The 18593-nt window shown below is 43.6% G+C and overlaps 1 protein-coding gene across 1 annotated transcript in view; it reads right to left on the bottom strand.

Moving 5' to 3' along the window:
* The window catches only part of LONP2 (lon peptidase 2, peroxisomal), an 885840-nt gene that overhangs the window by 777794 nt on the left and 89453 nt on the right, over positions 1 to 18593 (bottom strand). The window contains exon 3 of the mRNA XM_069217806.1: positions 251 to 382. Coding sequence (XP_069073907.1) covers positions 251 to 382 — 132 coding nt within the window. The remainder of the gene's footprint in view (positions 1 to 250; positions 383 to 18593) is intronic.

The raw sequence follows: 18593 nt of genomic DNA, 5'->3' as shown, positions 1-18593 counted from the left end.
ACAATATTTTAATTCAAGCATTAAAATTCAGTGATTTCAACAAAAGTCGGCTCTTCATAAAATTACATCATACTACATTACATGTCCAGGTGAAAACCTGCCTGCACCCAAGCCGAGGGATAAGAACTGCACATGCAGTCACTCTAGTAGGGTTAGTTGTTTATGCTTCCAGATTTTATTATAGCAAGCACCACAATCTGAAGACATTCCATGGTCGAAACAACAGTTGCAGAATTTTGGTACCAAATACCTGAAGCTTTTCTTTATCAGATGTACGAATGACAGAGGTTACAACATCTGGCAATGCTTCTCTGGGGAGGTGGTCCAAGAGACGTCTCAGCTTGGCAACAGCAGGAACAGATATGTCCAGCATTTCGACAAGCTATGAAGAAGGTATAAATGTAGACAGCATCATTAGCAGCTGCATTCGAAAATGTCAAGAGTACAAAACAGCACTTTTTCATCCGTTTAATTTCGTAATCAATGTAACATGTTACCACTTTTGTAAAACTAGGGGTAAGTTCAAATACTCTGTAGCTAGACAGATGCCCTCCTTTCCTATCAACGGGAACATTCAACCAAGTATTTTACAAAATGAAGACTGTATTATAAACTCCTAGCAACAACAAGAGTCCAAAAGTGAAGATTTATGGGCCTTGGGCACATTGCATTCACAATGAAACTGCACATTTGTGTTCTGCACACAGTATATGGGACAGCATTGCCTGAATACTGAATACATCTTTTAAAGATGATTTACTACAGGGCACTGCTTTGAGCCCTTCACAAATGTTCTAAAAATGACGTAAAAAGAAGCACCGAGTAGAACATTAGCACTGTTTAATAATGAAAGAATGGAAATGAGACTGATCCAGGATCACTGCCAAGACCTAGACATCAAATGGATTAGTCACCATTTAGGTTATCCCAATAATGCTTAGAGTGCACTTCCACCAAGGTGGAGGTTCGCAGGATTACCAGGAACGGAGCTCACAGCCAAGAGAAGCCTACATTTACACTTATGACGTTCTACCTCTTTAGAGAGGGGTAAGGAGCTCCGTATAGTTGCAGCACTGACAGTCACTTTCGGACACAGAAGCAGATGGAGTAGATCCTGTGCTTGGGTTCACCCATGTAAGTTACATAGGATGGTGGTGAATCTCTTCTGGATGTTGTCATGGCAGTAAAGATTTATTTGGGTAGATAGGCGGATTTTAGGATGGTTGACGCCCTTTTTTGTGAATTGTGGTCATGCAAACAAGGAGGAAAAAGTCCTCTCTTTCAACCATATGCAGCTGGATAAGTGACATGACCTCCACTGCTTACTCAATGGCAGAGCGTGTGGCTCATGGCCCTTTTGAGACTTGATCAACTCATGGAATGGATAAGTCAAGGGCAGAATGGGGTGGTGGTTCCATTACATATATATCAGCTGCAGCAACCTCTGTTTCCCAGTCTTCTTGTGTTGATCATTACAGTCTGAATCTAGCTCAGGGATCTGAATTAGATTTTGGTAGAGCATTTCCGAGTTCTTCTCAGGTATAGAACTGAAAGTCTTTTTGTCTTTTTTCTAGTGATGGAATCATGCCTCTTTTTGTTTTGATTTCAGTATTAAATAAGTACTTTGAGCATGACTGTCTTTTGTCTTTATGTATGCTTGGGTATTCTTGTATATATTAAGGAATGGGGCGAGGAATGGATGAGAAGGTAAAGTCTGACTTACTTATCTGTAATGCTGGACTACTCTGATTCCTCATTCTTATCCCATTACTCATGTTCCCATCCACCCTCGCTTTAAATTTTAGGGAGTGTCTGTGGAGGCTTGGTAAGTTCAGAAAGTGCATAATCTTGCAACCCTTTAATACTAAAGGGGCGGGGTTGTTTTTCTTTATTTTATTAGGAGTTGATAGGTATGGGGTGACTGTGGTGAGGCCTCACTTCACAGTATGGATGTAGTAAGTAATGAGATGAGGAATGAGGAATCGGAGTAATGAAGATTATCAGTAAGTAATCCAGGCATTACAAGTAGGGCCAGACTGCACATGCATTTGTCAGAAAGAAGAGTGTGGGGGAAAGGCTGAAGCCTTTGAAGGCCGTTTTTGTTTTTCAGCGCAGAGGGCGAACTCCTCAGCCATTTTCTTCAGTCAGTCCCTCCAGGTTTACCGCAGCAGGCAAAGTCTGTTCTTTATGGGGCGGGAGGTGGGGGATGGGGGAGAGAGAGGTTGATTAGGGTGAAGTGGGGAGGCTGCTTTTGGTTCGCATTCTGGCATCATGGTACATGGTAGGCAAGAAGACACGTTCTGTAACTGAAGAAATGCATAATTTGAAAACAGACATACGATTCTCTGCTTTCTGTACCAACAAGTATACAACAGTGAAATTGTCATATTTTTTCCATACCCTTCAAATATGTGCCTGACGAATGTCAGAAGTACTCAACTCTTAGGTATAAAACTTTGAAAAGCAAAAAAATCAATAAGAACAGAAAGCATCCAACTAGGAACTTGTCCAAGTGCTATAGGACATGGTTAAACAAGGTAAAAACAGGAACGTGTAAATGTGGGCATTTTAAACAGAGTGAAGTATCAAAGACCTACGGTGACAGGAAAAAACCAATCCTAGAATTGTGTAGACGTTCTATTCCATCTGCACACAGGGTGAAAGTTTTACAACTAGTACAGGTTAAATTGTGGCAAGAAATTAACAGAAAGTATCCGTTTTGTGTAAAAAATACAAGAATGGCCAAGGCCCTCCACCTCTCAAGATCCATAGGAGCCAGGATCACAAAGTATCAATAAAGGCAAAGTATAAGCAAGCTGTGTAAAATGACTAGTTAATAACAGTGCACAGACTACAACAAGACAAACCCTTACCGTTAGGACCCCTATGTGCCAAGGTCAAAGAAGCAATGCCTAGTGTGAAATGGCCATAGAGGGTGGACACGTGTCAATTTGCTCTTTGGGAATGTAAAATGGCAGATTATTTTGTGTACATTTACAGACAATGGCGAGTTGACAGTGGTTCTAGTAAACTTAACCTTGTCCGTATATTGTACATGGGACTGCTACGGGGCACAACTGTGCTAACCTATGAATCAATGGATGGAACATGAGTGCAATCCGATATAAGTGGGCACACACGTTTGCATTTCAAAAGCTGAATGTGGTGTATGATGAGCTGCTGCAATGGGAAGGTTACTGTAGATGTAAAGGAGTGTTTCTTTCCTGACAATATAGAACCTAAGATATTAAGTTCAGTGAATATTGAGTGAGAACACATATGAATTTTTCTACAATATTGCACATTCACTTGATAGGTAAGTGGTGTGACAGGAAACATACAACAACATTCATTCAGTAAAATACAACTTTTTTCTTGTTCACCATGTAGCAGGAGCACTAAAGTGTTAAAATGTAACAAAAATAGTTAAGGTAAATCATTAATCCCATTTCAGAGGCCGACCATAGTCCATCTTCTCGCATTTGTGTTTGAGCTGAAAGCCCTATGTGCAAGCGTTTTCTGTGTTCATCAAAGTGTTCCATTACAGCCACGTGGTCCAATTGTCAGGATTCCGCCTTCAAAAGAAGGGATCGCTGAGATTTCGAAAGCCTATTAATTCTTCTACTTCTGCATTTTTATTTTCAGTTAGTACAATAAAATGTAAAAACACATGTGTTTCATTTGCTAAATGCTACTTGAAAAAACTTAAATTAGATTTTTTTCTTACTCAAACGAGTAAATATTACTAATCAATATGATACTCTCCTGTAAGCATAATCAGTCAATGTGAAGATTCAATTATGAGTATATCCCTTTTATTAGTTTACCAGCAAACATTTCAGATGCATATATATGTTTCCAAGAGGAGTGGAGGAAAAAAATCAATGAGTTTTGTTTAAAAATTCGTGTTGCTCAGCTGACCACTCCATTCAAACATCTGAGAAGAAAAAGACTGCAACTATGCAGGGACAGGACATGTTCAGTGCGGGAGCACCATAATGTATAGATTTGGCACACTTAGGGGCATATCTATATTGCCCTAGCGCCACCTTGCTGACAATAATATCATTATTTTTTATGTTAATGTGGCCCAACGAAGTCGAAATCCCAGCGCCGTATTTACAGAGTGGTGCAAAGCATGCATTGCACCACTCTGCAACCCTTTGCACTACATTATGCCTGCGCCAGGCATAATGTATGCAAAGGGGGCGTTGCCCTGTTAGGGGAAATGGAAAAATGGCATAAGGTAATCTATGAGATTTCCTTGCGCCATTTTTTACGGCACTTTTAACGCCTGCTCAAAAGCAGGCGTTAAAAGTGGGCTTCCATTCTTTAGAATAGGGCCCTATGTACTCTGCAGGAGTAGCGCCAATATTTTGGCCCTACTCCTCAGAGTACATCAATAGCGTCATGGGAAATGACACTATTGCTCCCTACCCTGCACCACTGTGTGGCATCTTTTAAATATGGCGCAAACATGGTGGCGGTAAGGGATGCTAAGGGGAGCAGGGATATCTGCCCCTTAGCGCTTAAGAAATTGGGGATGCTCAATTACAAAGAAAGACACATTTTAAAAACGTCTAATCGTGTAAAGGAAACCATGGAAACCAGACCAAAAATATGTGGTTTTTATATTTTAATCAGGTATTTCTATGAAGAATAAAAAAAAAAGGAAATCACAAAAAAGGCACTTCAAGTTGATTTTAAGGTAGGTGACAGAATTCACAGGGAAAATGAGAAATGTAAAAAACACAGGATCACAATCATAGTAGAAAACGACGATTCTAAAGCCGTCGTACACAGCTTTTGTGTCAAACATCAAAGGAACAGTAAAAGTGTTTCAATCCCGAGGAAACCAATTTCATGGTTTGCCTTCTTATGTTGCAACAGTTTTTCTGATAGAGTGAGTTTTTCCCAGATTGTAAACGTGATTTCTTTTTCAATACGCTTTTCAGCGATTGGTACCGACTTCATGGCAGAATAGTGCAATCTTCCTCTAATGAATATCTCAACATGCACATTGCAGCCAGGGAAACCGAAACCTATCGGAGTGCTCTCTGCTTTCTAGGACAGTAAGAATTTAGAGAAGGCTAACTTTGGTTTTTCTTCTAAAAACGGAGTTGGCCAATCTTGGGGAGATTGTTCAAAGGAAGCACATATTGTAATCTGGATCCTTGGGCTGCAAATTCTCTGCCTCTTTTAGCTCTTTTATCTTCAGGGGGTATAAAATAGGATTCACTTGGATGAATGCAGAGTCAGAGTCGTTCAGATGTGAAATGATTATTTTTTTAAAGAGATATTTCGAAACTTCCAGTGGGTACATTTATGGTGGGACAAAGTAAGTCACCTAGTGGAAGGAGATCAGTGTAACAAGAACAAGGCTTGATTTTCCGCACCACAAAGAGACAATAGCTTTGATATTTTGTGAAGGTGAGGACGAGGGTGCTGCATAGTGGGGGTCGGTACGAATGAGACTTGACAGCAATGAGAGCAAATCAGTGCATGTTAAGCCTTGTCTGATATGCTCCTACATTCTCTATTTCCCAAAAAATATAAGAAACATGTTTGTGTACAAACTGCATCAATAATCCAAGCTACATACATTAGTCACACAGAACATCAGGGAAGTTAGCATTATAGAAAATGTTATTACACACTAGAAGTAACGGTGCAATAGTTTAGTTTTTACATTCGGAAGCCCAAACACAAGCACAATCACGTCTCTTAGCATTCTGATATGGACTTATGAGTTCAGCATTAAGCAGCATCAACTGATTTCTCACTTGAGCAACTGATTTTGATGTGGAATCCAATGTTAACACAATAAATTATGCTTAAAGAACGGGACCCAATAGACCCTGCATGGACGCATGGGGTCACAGCATTTGACCACATATCAAACCTTCCCTCAGGCTATCTAGTTTACATCAATCTCTCTGCATGGTTGGACATAAATCTGTCCATTGGCTGCATCCTACAGATTTGATGTATAACTCAGAATGTGTAAACCACAGATGCAAGGAGATGCAGTTCTCTTTTATGTTAAAAAGATTCCAAGATAGGGGTTATGGTTCAAACACTTTGAAGGCTGCGTGTGCTAAAGCTGACAAATTAAAGAAGGAAAACTTGCTGGTCACAGGTAACAAACCACCTAACACAGGTGAACCCATCAGATTCATCACCACATTCAGCAGGGATTCGAGTAAAGTAAGGAACATGGTACAAAAACACTGGCACACACTTCATAAGGATGACATTGTGTCTATGTATGTGTGAGAACACCAAATGATTTCATTCAGGGGAGGCAAATCACTCAAAGACATTCTCTGCAGGAACATGGTAGTGGACAAGCAGGGTACACCTGGACCCATCAGGACTGTGGGTTTGTGACATGAAGGAAGTGCAAAGCATGCAAAGATTGAAGAAATGCTCAATCTTTTTTGTGATACCTGGCACAACCCGTGAATTTAGAATCTTGAAAGGGTTGTCCTGGAACTCGGAATCCTGTGTGAATGCCTGTGCAATTTATCAGGAGTACGGTACTTAAGGTGAAGAAGTGAATACTGCAACAAATAAGAGCTATCACCAAATGTGATAAGCAATATCCCATTGCCAGACATTTAAAAGAATTCCATCACAGTGCCTTTAACGTTTTGGAGTTCTTTAGCATTGACTGAGTTCTGGTCAATATTAGGGGTGGTAACAGAGTGCTGTCACTGGGGAGATTGGAATCTACATGCATAATTGAGTTTGGTACCCTTTACCCCGTGGGGCTCAGCGTGAATGAGGAAATAGCTGTACATTTGGGCTGATGACTCAATGTGTATTTTTTCCTTTGATGCAGTACTGTAGTACTTGTTATGTTCCATTGGCTCATTCCATGAATTGTCTCTTCCCTCCCTTTCTGTTTGCGATTTTAATTGCACATTCTTTGTTTTTGACAGATATCACTTGGTTGACTCTGGAGTGGAAACACGTCTCTCTAAGCCAAGACCACATTTTGTTTATTTGTTATTCATTAGTTCTGTATGTGTTATTTATACCTTTTTTCCTTGCAGCAATTTGGCTCTAGGGATTTTGGACCTTTTAGATCCCTAAATGGACTGGTAAAGACTGGATATTTACTGGATATCAAATATGGGTGGGATTGTTGTGTACCTCTCTGGGCGGCTGTGTATTCCTAATGTTTGACATTTAATTACTTTGGATTTATGCTATTTTATATTTAGGAGAGTGGTAAGCCCACTTATGTGTAATTTGACTATGAATCATTTGCACAGAATTCTGTCCATTTCTCTGTTTCCTGGGACGAACTATACTTTTCTTCTTCTTTGTCCAGAATAATGATCAGCACTAGCTTGTGCCTCTGTGCCATTATGTATATGCTGCATTCTCTTGGCCCGTTTGGACTGCAGGACGCCAGGCCAGTTACCCTTTTGGCTACACTGCAAATATTTGGTGCACACCAACAATATGGTTATCTGCCTTGCGAGAACATGGTATATTAATACAGTTGCAATTTTACTTTCACATCTAGCCGCCCACTTGGGCTTGATCTGTTCCCAGTAAGGACTTTACATTTGTAATCTACATGTATGACTGATGTTAATTCCATAGCATTCTCACTGTATACATATTTCTTGCTGACACTGAGGTTACATATGTTACTGGTATTAGTATCACAATTCAGTGGGCACCAGTTATTTATTATGTTCTGTACTCTTCCAAGATGGTGCCTAAAATTGAACTACATTACACTCCAGCAGTCCTTTGTTTAGGTCTTGCATTATGACGGGGTCATTTAAAGTCTGTCTTTTGATGCTTTCTTCACTCATGAAAATAACAAGTGGGTCTTGTCAAAACGTGTTGGGTGTCTTGCCATTCAAGTAAAGAACACACACACCACCTGCTTGCACTGGCATCAGTTTCTTTCTGTGCATTAAGAAACTATTATTAGATAACTTTTGTGTGCAGATTTTCAGTAATTCAATCTTATACATACAGATTTTAAGGAGCCCACTCTACAGAGCAGGTATGTAGCGAAACTGTGGTTAGATAGTCTCTACTAGAAAATATGTTAGGAAAGTTAAGTAACTTGTTCTTCTTATAGAAACTTCTAACTACAGATTTCTCACCTTTTAAGCAGTACCTCCCACGTGGCAGGTCTGTGGAATGGCTCAAACTAGGAAATCCTGCAGGACACACTGAGTGAAATGCCCTTCACTCCCAACTAGAATATCTAGTTAATTTTGATTGGTAAACGTGTGCAAAGCTGCCCACATTGCAACCTGACAAATATCCAAAACCGGTACACCTTGAGCAAACGCTGTATTAGCAACCTTTGCTCTGGTACAGTGAGCACTTAATCCTTCTGGCGGTTGTCTTCTAGCTAACTCATAACAAACAATAATACATAATACAATCCATCTAGGAATGGTCCTCTTTTTTAACTCCAGACAAACAGACAAAAAGCTGTTGATTTAGTCAAAATGCACTAGTTCTGAAAAAAAAGGAGTTCTTTCAGGTTGGAGCCGATGTAGTTGCTCTTCCTCCTTGGAGGGATGAGGTGGCGCATAAAAAGTTGACAAAGTGATGGATTGTCCTACAGGGTAGGTGTAACTACCTTAGGAATTAATGCTGCCCTCATTAGAAGGATCAACTTATCAGGAAAGAAATTAACAAATGCAGGCACTGATTAAGGCCTGAAGTTCACTCACTCACCTAGAAGACGTAATGGCTATAAGGAACACCGTTTTCAACTGCAAGAATAACTATGCATTGGTTCAAAAGGTAAATATATTAGCTAAGTTAATGCTAAATTCAAATACCAATGTGGTATTATAAATGGAACAGCAGGAAATATATGGACCAATCCCATTAAAAAGCATTGAAACAGGAGATTTGAAAAGAGTTAGCTGATCATGCAAAAGTAAAAATTCCAAAAGGGCCACTAAATAACCTTTGAGTGTGACTACAGCAAGGCCTTGCTGCATCAATGAAAAACAAAACAAAATAATATACGAAAGGGAAGCTTGTAAGAAACAAGGAACACCACCCCACAAACGTCTTCCAGTGGCAATCATAAACAGGTTTTGTAGATGGATGCCTGGCTGCCAGAATCACACCAACTACCTCAGGAGGGAGATTGTATGTTATCAACTGTTGCCACTCAATATCCATGCTTGGAGGTGTAGAATGCTCAGGTTCAAGTACAGAACCTGATCCCATGCTGCAACAGGAGATCCTCCCGCAGAGGCAGCCCAAGTGGAGGAATGATGCACAAGCCAGAAATTCTTGATACCACACTGCTGTAGCTCAGTCTGGAGTCACTAGGATGATTTGGGCCCTGTCTCTCTTGATTTTCTTGAGATCTCTGGGTAGGAGGGGCAGGGACGAACAGGCTTATAGAAGTCCCAAGCCCCAATGAAGACAAAAGGAATCTCCTAGGGCGTATCGCCTTGGGTACTCCAATGCACACAATTCTTGACGTTGAGCATGCTCTGTGATGTGAATAAATTGAGGCAGTGTTGATATCCTGAGCCAACTCAGATTGCAAATGTCATTTGTGAACCATTAAGTATCACTAGCTGAGCTTGTCTGATATGGCGTTTAAAAATCTTGCCACATGTTGCATAATCAGAGAAACGCCCTGATCGCTCAGCCAAAAACATAGGGCTTCAAAGCACAGAACCCATAACCCTGCCCTGCCCTTTCAGTTGCAATACCACATAGTAGTTGTATTGTCTGAGAGTACCTGTACTCGTCCCCCTTTCGAAGGAAAGCTTTTGAAGGCAAACTGATTGCTCAGTGCTCCAAAAGATTTATGTGAAACCGAGTTTCCACCAGAGACCTAAGTCCTCGCATCTCTGTCTCTCTGAGATGTCCTCTCCAACACAGTAACAACGCATCTGTCACATGGCCAGTTCCGGGTGGGGTAGGAAAAGGAATCTGCCACTGGTCAAATTGCAGTCTTGTCGGACGGGGAAGGGGCACCCAAAGCGCTATCCTCATAGTGGTGGAAGGCTACTGCCTTGGTGATGGCAGCATACAGAGTACTGATTAGTAGTAGTGAATGGGGCCTATTCATATTGTGTCACTGGAGTCAATCAATCAGTGATTTCTAAAGCGCGGATAATCACCTGTAGGGTCTCAAGGTGGTGTTTGCGGGCGCGCTGCTCAATTGAATAGCCAGGTCTTGAGGTCCTTCCTGAACTGCTTCAGTGATGTGTTCTGTCTGAGTTTGAAAGGTAGCGTTGTCCACATCAGGGCTGCAAAGCAGGAGAAGGATCTTCCTCCTGCTGTGCTTTTTCGGATCACAGGAATGGCTGCGAGGGCGAGCTGGAAAGAACGGAATTGTCTGTTGGGTACTTAGAAGGCGAGGTGGTGGATGAGGTATGCAAGCCCTATGTTGTGTAGTACCTTGTAGGTGTGGATCAGAAGCTTGAATGTGATGCGCTTGTTGACTGGGAGCCACTGTAGGTCTCGGAGGTGGGAGGACATGTGGCTGTGTCAGGGGATGTCCAGGATGAGTCTCGCTGCTGCATTCTGGATTCTTTGTAGTCTTGACTGCAGTTTCTTGGTGATGCCGGCATAAAGTGCATTGCCATAGTCTAGTTTGCTACTGACAAGTGCGTGGGTTACTGTCTTCTTTGTGTCAGAGGGGATCCACTTTAAGATCTTTCGAAGAAGTTGCAGGGTGTGGAAGCATGACGACGAGATGCCGTTGACACCTTTTTAAAAGTTCTGCTGCTGTGTGCTCAACTCACCCCTGACCTACATCAGGTAGATTCTGAGTTCTGCTAAGCACAGTAGTAGTGGCTTTGTGCCGGATGTATGGTGCCTGGGAAGGATACAGTACAGTGCTGTTTAGTACATGTGGTATTAGTGCATGTGCAAAGTGTGTGTATGCCTATGAGGAATACATGGCATGAAAGATATAGTACTGGGCAGTGTGTGTGTAATGAACGCATGTGCTGGGTGTATGCGTGCTTGCAGGAAGTACAATAAAAGAAGGGTGAAGTGTTGTGCAGCGCACATGGTAAGTGTGTGTGTGTGTGCTGGCAGTATGTGTGTTGGCAAATAGCACACTCTGTTACAGTATAGCTTCACAGCTGAGTAGTGCACACAGGCCAATGTGTGTACTGAATTGTATGTGCAATAGTACAATGCAACAATGCTTGACAGTAAGTCTGCTGTGAATGTACACTGAGTGAGTGTGCATGCATTGATACAATACATGGAGGACAGTGTGTTACATTTTTGCGAAGCCCTGGCCTGCCGAGTAAAGACAGGAAGAGAGGAGAACCCTCCCCAGACAGATTTGTGTATTGCTGCATTACTGTATGCTGGGTGGGACACACTAGAGTAAGGGACCTTCCCTTTACACTTCAAAAAGTTGCTCTTTGATTCAGTGATAGATCACAAAGAAGGGGCTTGGACACATCTCAGGAAGGGAAATGGGGCTGAGAAGGGAATCAAAAAGAGTAGGGCCAGGAGACTCTGCTAAGCCTTTTGATGCACATATCACTGTGACTGACATCCAGGTGTGAACTCTGACCCACATCACAATTTATGGGAGTGACCAATCAGTTTCAGAGGCATGCCTGCTGTGACAGATATCCTTTCATGAGAAAAAAAGAAAAGAGAAGTGGACATTTCAAAAGGAACAGAACCCTAACATAAAACTTGAAAGACCCAGAGCGTAATTTGCATTTTGGTGCCTAGAAATGGACTATAAGAGAAAGTTGAGATCCTAATCTTTGTTAGCTACCAAGCAGCCAGCATTACCCCATATGCCAGATGGGGGCACCATTGAACATATTTGGGCCAGGAGCGTGAGACTTGTGTCTGTCAAGATTAGCGACCCCGTATGCCATTGGGGCTGCTGTAGTGAGGGTGAACGCACTGGAAGAGTCTCCGCCCGATTGTCAGTAACACGAAAACCCCATGTGGCAGGAAAGGCTGCCGGTACCACTGTGGTCAAGCTCAGACCATGGCCTGGACAAGAGAATTACTCCAGTGACCAGTGGGTCAGCCCACAAATAGCACCTGACTGATTCCCCGAGGTTCCTAAGGATACCGCCAAAGATGCCACACTCTTGCTGGCGCTCCAGTGGGGAGCCAGATAATTCCTCCCCTCTTCCCTGAGGGAAGAGCTACTTAAACAGTGCTGGCCGAGCGGGAGCAGCTCTGATCGCTGGATGAGCCAACAGAGTTCCTCGGAGGACACCTGGGCATTACGAGTGCTGCCACTTGAACTGCATGTGGTCCACCTTCACCAAACAGCATCAGGACTCTGGAGCACCCACAGAGAGGGCACTCTAAACACTTCCATACCGCCGGAGCAAGTGAGACTGGAACTGGGCCTGTCAAGCCCCAGGGGACTCCCTTCTAATGGTGCTGCAGCACCATAGACACTTTTGACTAATAACCAAGGACTCAAATTAGAACTCTTAAGTAGTGCCTACAAGTAGGCATTCCCTTAATATGGCCACCAGTGAAAGAGGAATCACCTTGAACACGTTATAACAGAGAAGGTGGTACAAGAACTTGCCTGACAACTACTATAGTCCCAGACCTCAAAGGGAGGGTCTTATTCCATACGAGTATTGTTATTCCTTTGCATGTGTAGAGCTAAAATAATATACTTCTTTTTCTTATAAAAGGAAGTATTGGACTGGACATTGATTTGTTGTTCATACTGTGTGCACTTTCAGTTATGAGTTGTGTTGACTTACCTGTATCTAGAGTCCCTCCCCAACCCATAGGGAGCCTTTGACTGCTCATCCACAGCTACCACTGAGAGTCAAGGGAATAAGGGGTACTTGGCCCAGCTGCTCAGGATTTATGGTAGGTCAGGTACTGGGTCATCAGGAGTGAATAGAAAATTGAAAATGTTCCTGTCCTACCTGAAATCAAAGGCTTTGTCTGAGATTACAGGATGGGAATGTGGCATTTTGCATCACACAGATCCAATGCTACTATTCAGTCTCCCGGATCCAGGGCAGGCAGAACTGCGGGCAGCGTGGGGATTCTGAAATTGTCCTTCCTTAAAAAGAAGTGAAGGGATGAAGCTCTAAGATGGGATGAAGACTCTTGTTCTTCTTTGGTAATAAAAAATACAGGGATTAACAACCAGTCCTGATTCGTGCAACTAGAACTCTCTCTATTACTCCCTTTGCTATGAGAACCTACACCTCTTCTTGAACAATTGACAAGTGGTCCACCGGTAGATGTTGTGGTGGTGGGAGAATCTCCAGAGGGAATGACTGAAAGGGTAACCTTATGCCAAGATCTGGAGCAACCATTGATCTGACGTTATGGTCCTTAATGAAGGGAGGACCTTTCATTACCATTCACCCTGCCGCAGCTGGGATAGAGTATCCTCCTTCCGAGACGCACCGGAGGTAAACTCCATATGAAGAGGACAACATACGTCAGTCCCAGGCTTCCTGTACAGATAATTATTTTCAGAGCCTTACTTAGATTGATTTATTGGAACCAAGGATGCCACATGACGTCATGTCACTCAGAAGATAGTGTAATGCTCCAGTGCTTTTTTTTATTTTTACAAGCTATTACATTTTCAGTACTGTGGTCATAGTTCATTTTAATTGAACCAAAACAAGTGAAAATAGCATGTAAGAAAAAAAGCCAAGGACTGGGACATTATGTCCTTGGTGACATTGGGCCCCTTGGGAACTTTATACATAGGTGCTTGCTGTGTATTGTCATTGTTGGACTCTTGCATTAGGCAAGACTGCTGGTTTAGGGGTGACCGCACTTTTGTTTGCAGGCGACTAGGTAATTCCTACAAAAGTTGCAACTGTCGGCCCAACCCTCCCGACTCACAAGCAGTATCTCACCAAAAACCCAAACAGTAAAAAGTGATTTTCTGGCAGCCTTCACGCATGGATTCTAGAGTGTGACGTCTCAAGAGAGTCGTGGTTAAACAGAGAGCACCCTTTTCTCACACAAACAACAAGTCTCAGTCACACACAAGCAATGAAGGAGTGACGTTTTCAATAGGTTTTATTAACAAGACTGCAATCTAATGTAAAAGGCATGAGCTGCGTTGAGTAGGATAATGCACAGTGCAAGAATACCCTGGCATGATGAACCTAATCTCTAACCTAAAGAGAGCTAGGGGTGATAAACTTAATCTGCCAGTACCCTGTCCATGAGAAGCGCCCCCAAACCTTTATTACCTTGGAATGAGGTATCTAGATCAGACTCTGTGGGGGCACAAAGGCTGGGTCTGGATCATTGCGACGTGTAGCATAGATATGCAAGATGTATTTATACAGATCTTGTAGGACCCCTGAAGCAGGCATGTTCCCAAACAATAGATAAGAAGGCACGTTTGGGTGGCAATTATATAAACAATTCCCTCCAAAAGTACATTATGTTCCTGTCACACGTAAGTGGGAAAGGTACATGATGTGAATACCTACGTATATCACTTGTCTTTGATGCTCATAGTGACGCCTTCATAAAGGGGTACTGATAATGTGAAATCAAAACATCTTCCTAACTATAAACATAGCAGCCATCATGGAAGAAATAATTAAATAAAGGAGCTAAAACAGAGTAGGTTAAAAGTCACTAGGTGACAGGGGCACAGGTCTGCAAGCCAGAAGGCTAAGCAAACTCCTAATTCCCAATAAAACTAAATAGGATCCGCTACAGCCTCTCCATTGCCAGAACAAGTATGACACAACAGTGATGACGCCAGAGAAGGTGCTTGAATCCAAGCTAAAATACTCTGTGCTAAAAACAAGATAAAATCTTATTTAAAACAGTTAAAAACACACAAAGAGATACAAATGTCGACCATTACAAGCACATCAGACCAAAGCCAATTTTATCAATAACGCAAATTGGCATAATACTTTTGAAACTTTGGAATAACGCTACTGGTCAAATCAGTTAACAGTAGTCATGATCTTGAAGAATGTCTCCGAAGTCATCGAAAGGAAGTGCACTCAGGAATGACTCCACATCGTCAGACGTCAGATCGATGACAGGATTGTCAGTCTCGTCCACGGAGCAGATTGCACAGCAGCCTCAAGCGCAGGATCACCCACGTAGACAGTACCATCCTGAAGGAACCAGATAGTTGGCAAGGGGTGAATCACAGGTGGCCTTGCGAATCAGTCTCAGTCTCATGTGGAACGACTGTAAATGAACCCTCATTGGGAACACCAGCAGCTCTTGGTCCACAGGAGGCACAGACGGAACAGCAAGGCACACCGAAGATAGATACTCAAAGAGGGACCAGGTGCAATGGAAGAGAGGTTGCACACACCATAGGATTGGTCGGAATGACAATGATCAATCATGCTCTAATTCTTCAGGCAAAAAAGCATCAAAGAACTGCACTATGCGATCACGGCACAGCTGGGCTGGTGGTAGTAGCTCCATCACTCCGTTTAGCTGACAAAGAACCACTGCGTATCAGAAGCAGCAGCATCAGTATCCCGCCAATCAATGCCAAAGTCACTGGAAAGCCGCCAAACACACTTGAAAAGAGTGAATGGCTTGCCGATGGAATGACTCCGAAGACAGTCTGGATGATGGAAACAAATCCAGACCCAATAGCCTTAAAGAAGTGCGCAATCCCTATAGGGCTGAGGCATTAAATAATCTGGAAATCAGCTCTCCAAAGTGCTTGGGGAAGTCAGCATTTAATAGGGATTGTATCTCGGATGATGATCTTGCTATGTGGAGAGCATACGTCTCTCTAGCCGATGTCAACGCAACTTGTTTGTGGAACAGTAGCACCTTTAGTCTGCTCAGTTTGTCATAATTTACATTAGTAGTATCAATGTGAGGTCACATTTCTGCTACTCTTATTTTTTGTGTGGTGGTAATAGAACATGTACGCAACAAGTTACAATCTTAGAGATTGAAATTGCGTAGGCAATTCCTGGTATCATACCACAACAGCTCTGTTCGTTCAGGACCACATAATTTCCATTGGAAAGTATATGAAATGCTGGACGAATCAAAGGGACGGTAGTACCCTTTAGAAAACATGCCGAAATTTGTGACCCCTGCATTGCAAAGGCCATGAAGGGACACCCGTTTGCAAATCATCGAATGACTAACAGTAGTCATGCATTCGCTTCCACTGAGAAAGACCTCAGTTTCGCTGTTCAGACATTTAGACTCAAAAGGCAACTCCCATTTTTCTTTAATACAGCTATCTCCTAGCCACTCGTATCTGCCCACAGCAAGATGTTTCAAGCATTTCTAAAACAAAAGGTGGAAATGGGCAGATTTATAATGCCATGTACAAGCCATACTGTTTGTTGATGGACTTTCTGCAACCGTGAAAGGCAGCTTTTCTAAATGAAGCATGGTGAAACTTGCTTCCCTTTTAGCCATCATCTGTTGTTCCCTGGTGTACGAGGTGGGGCGTAGTGGATACGGACAGAGAGGAGACAAGTCAGGTTATCAGAGGTGTTGAGTGAATATTTATTTCTTTTAAAGTTTAATTTATACTGTTTTATAGACCCAAGTCCCAATGGTTCTTCTATCTAATGTCTTCTCTCTTCTTCTTTCCAGGTGGGTTCTCTCTGGCCAGGTGAAGGTTCAGTGACGTGGTGTTGACCAGCGGAGAAGACGGGGAAGAGAGAAAAGGAAATGTAAGTCTCTTAATATAGACTTCTGGAGTAGGTTTGTAAGGGGAGAGGGAGTGCAGTGAGGTAGGAGGGAACGTGGGGTTATCCGCCAGCCCTATGTGTGTTTCACCCGATAGTGCTGTGCTCCACACAGTTTTAGTTTCCCCGAGTACGCTTATGTCTTTACCAGGTACGCTCAGATACCCCGGAAAATAGCAAACAAAAGAAAATGAGTTATAAATATGCGTGACTCTAGTCATAGGGTGGGAGGTAAACTGTTAGTAGCACAGTCTGCCTCATAACATCCTGTGGTGGATTAGGGGAAAAGCTTGTCGTCTGAAATGCCGATATTTAAGTTTACATAGAGGGAGATTTTCCCTCTATTGATCCTTCCCTCCTCCCGCTCCCTCTTCCCTCCCCAGCAATGTACTGTAACCGTTTTGTAAGCAGGACCGTACCTGCCTTAGCCATGCCCCTCCAGGGACGTGGCAGTCAGTGTGTGTTCTCGGGCTTCCCTGCCTTCTGTCACCGGCGAGTGTTCCTCGCCTGCGTTGTCTGTGCTCTTCGCTTTTAGATGGTGGCTCGCACCGCTGTCCGTCCTCGTCCTCCGCGTCTTTGTCGTCCTCTGTCTCCCCAGGCCGCGTCGGTCGTCCCTCTTTTGTGTCTACGGGAGCCCGGATTTCCGGGTTCCCGATGTCTTGCCCTTCCGGGTTGTCGTCGGCAGTGTCCCTGGGGTACCCATTCCCCTGATGGCCGCCACCAGGAGGAGCTGGGCCGTGAGGCACCCAGCTACACCTCCCCCCCCAGAGAGGGACTGTTGGAGTTCCGAGTACATGGGATAGCGGGAGAGATAATCCGCCGTACATTGTTGCTCTCCCGGGATGTGTTGCACCTGAAAAGAAAAGGGTTGCAGCTCCATGAACCATCGTAGAATGCCGGAATTTGTGTTTTTGTGTCAGGACAACCAGGTAAGGGGAGCATGGTCGGTATATAAAGTGAAGGGAAGTCCTAGCAGGTAGTATTGGAGGTTTTCAATGGCCCATTTGATGGCTAGGCATTCCCTCTCAATTATGGGATAACGTTGTTCTCGGGGTAGGAGTTTTCGACTAATGAACACAATGGGGTGGCTATTGTCAGGTTCATCCTTCTGAAAGAGTACGGCCCCTATACCCACATCGAAAGCGTCAGTCTGAAGGTGGAAAGGTTTCGAGAAGTCTGGGCAGCGTAATATTGGTTCGGTGGTGAGGCTTTGTTTTAAGGTATGAAAACTGGTCAGCAGAGCTGGTGTTAAGCTTGCTATCTTCATCGGTTGTCCCTTTCTTAATAGTTCGGTCAGTGTAGCAGCTAGAGTAGAATAGTTGGGTATAAATCTCCTATAGTACCCTACCAGTCCAAGGAAGGATCGAAGTTCCCTTTTTGTGGATGGGACCGGTACCTGTAAAATAGCTTCTATCTTATTCTTTTGTGGTCAAATTTGTCCCTTTCCTATGTAGTAGCCGAGATATGCTATGTTATTGAAGGCAAGGTGACATTTGGAAGGATTGGCCGTGAGACCGGCACTATATAGTAGGTGCAATATTCTGTCTAGGTGCGTGATGAAGTCCTCCAAGGATTCACTGTAAACCACTAAGGGGGTCATTAAGACCCTGGCGGTCGGAGACCGCCAGGGGTAATGTGGCGTCCGTACCGCCAACAGGCTGGCGGTACGGAGACCCGTATTACGACCACAGCGGTAGTGCCGCAGTCGCACCGCCGGGGCCGGCGGTTTCCCGCCGTTTTAGCGCCGGCGGTGATAATCCGCCAGGGCAGCACTGCAAGCAGCGCTGCCCTGGGGATTACGACTCCCCTACCGCCAGCCTGTTTCTGGCGGTTTGCACCGCCAGGAAGAGGCTGGCGGTAAGGGGAGTCCTGGGGGCCCCGTGCAGCTTTTCACTGTCTGCATAGCAGACAGTGAAAAGCGCGACGGGT

Source organism: Pleurodeles waltl, chromosome 12 (genome assembly GCF_031143425.1).
Source record: "Pleurodeles waltl isolate 20211129_DDA chromosome 12, aPleWal1.hap1.20221129, whole genome shotgun sequence".
NCBI lineage: Eukaryota > Metazoa > Chordata > Amphibia > Caudata > Salamandridae > Pleurodeles > Pleurodeles waltl.
Note: the sequence above shows the minus strand (reverse complement) of the source record. Positions and strands in the feature narration are given on the sequence as shown.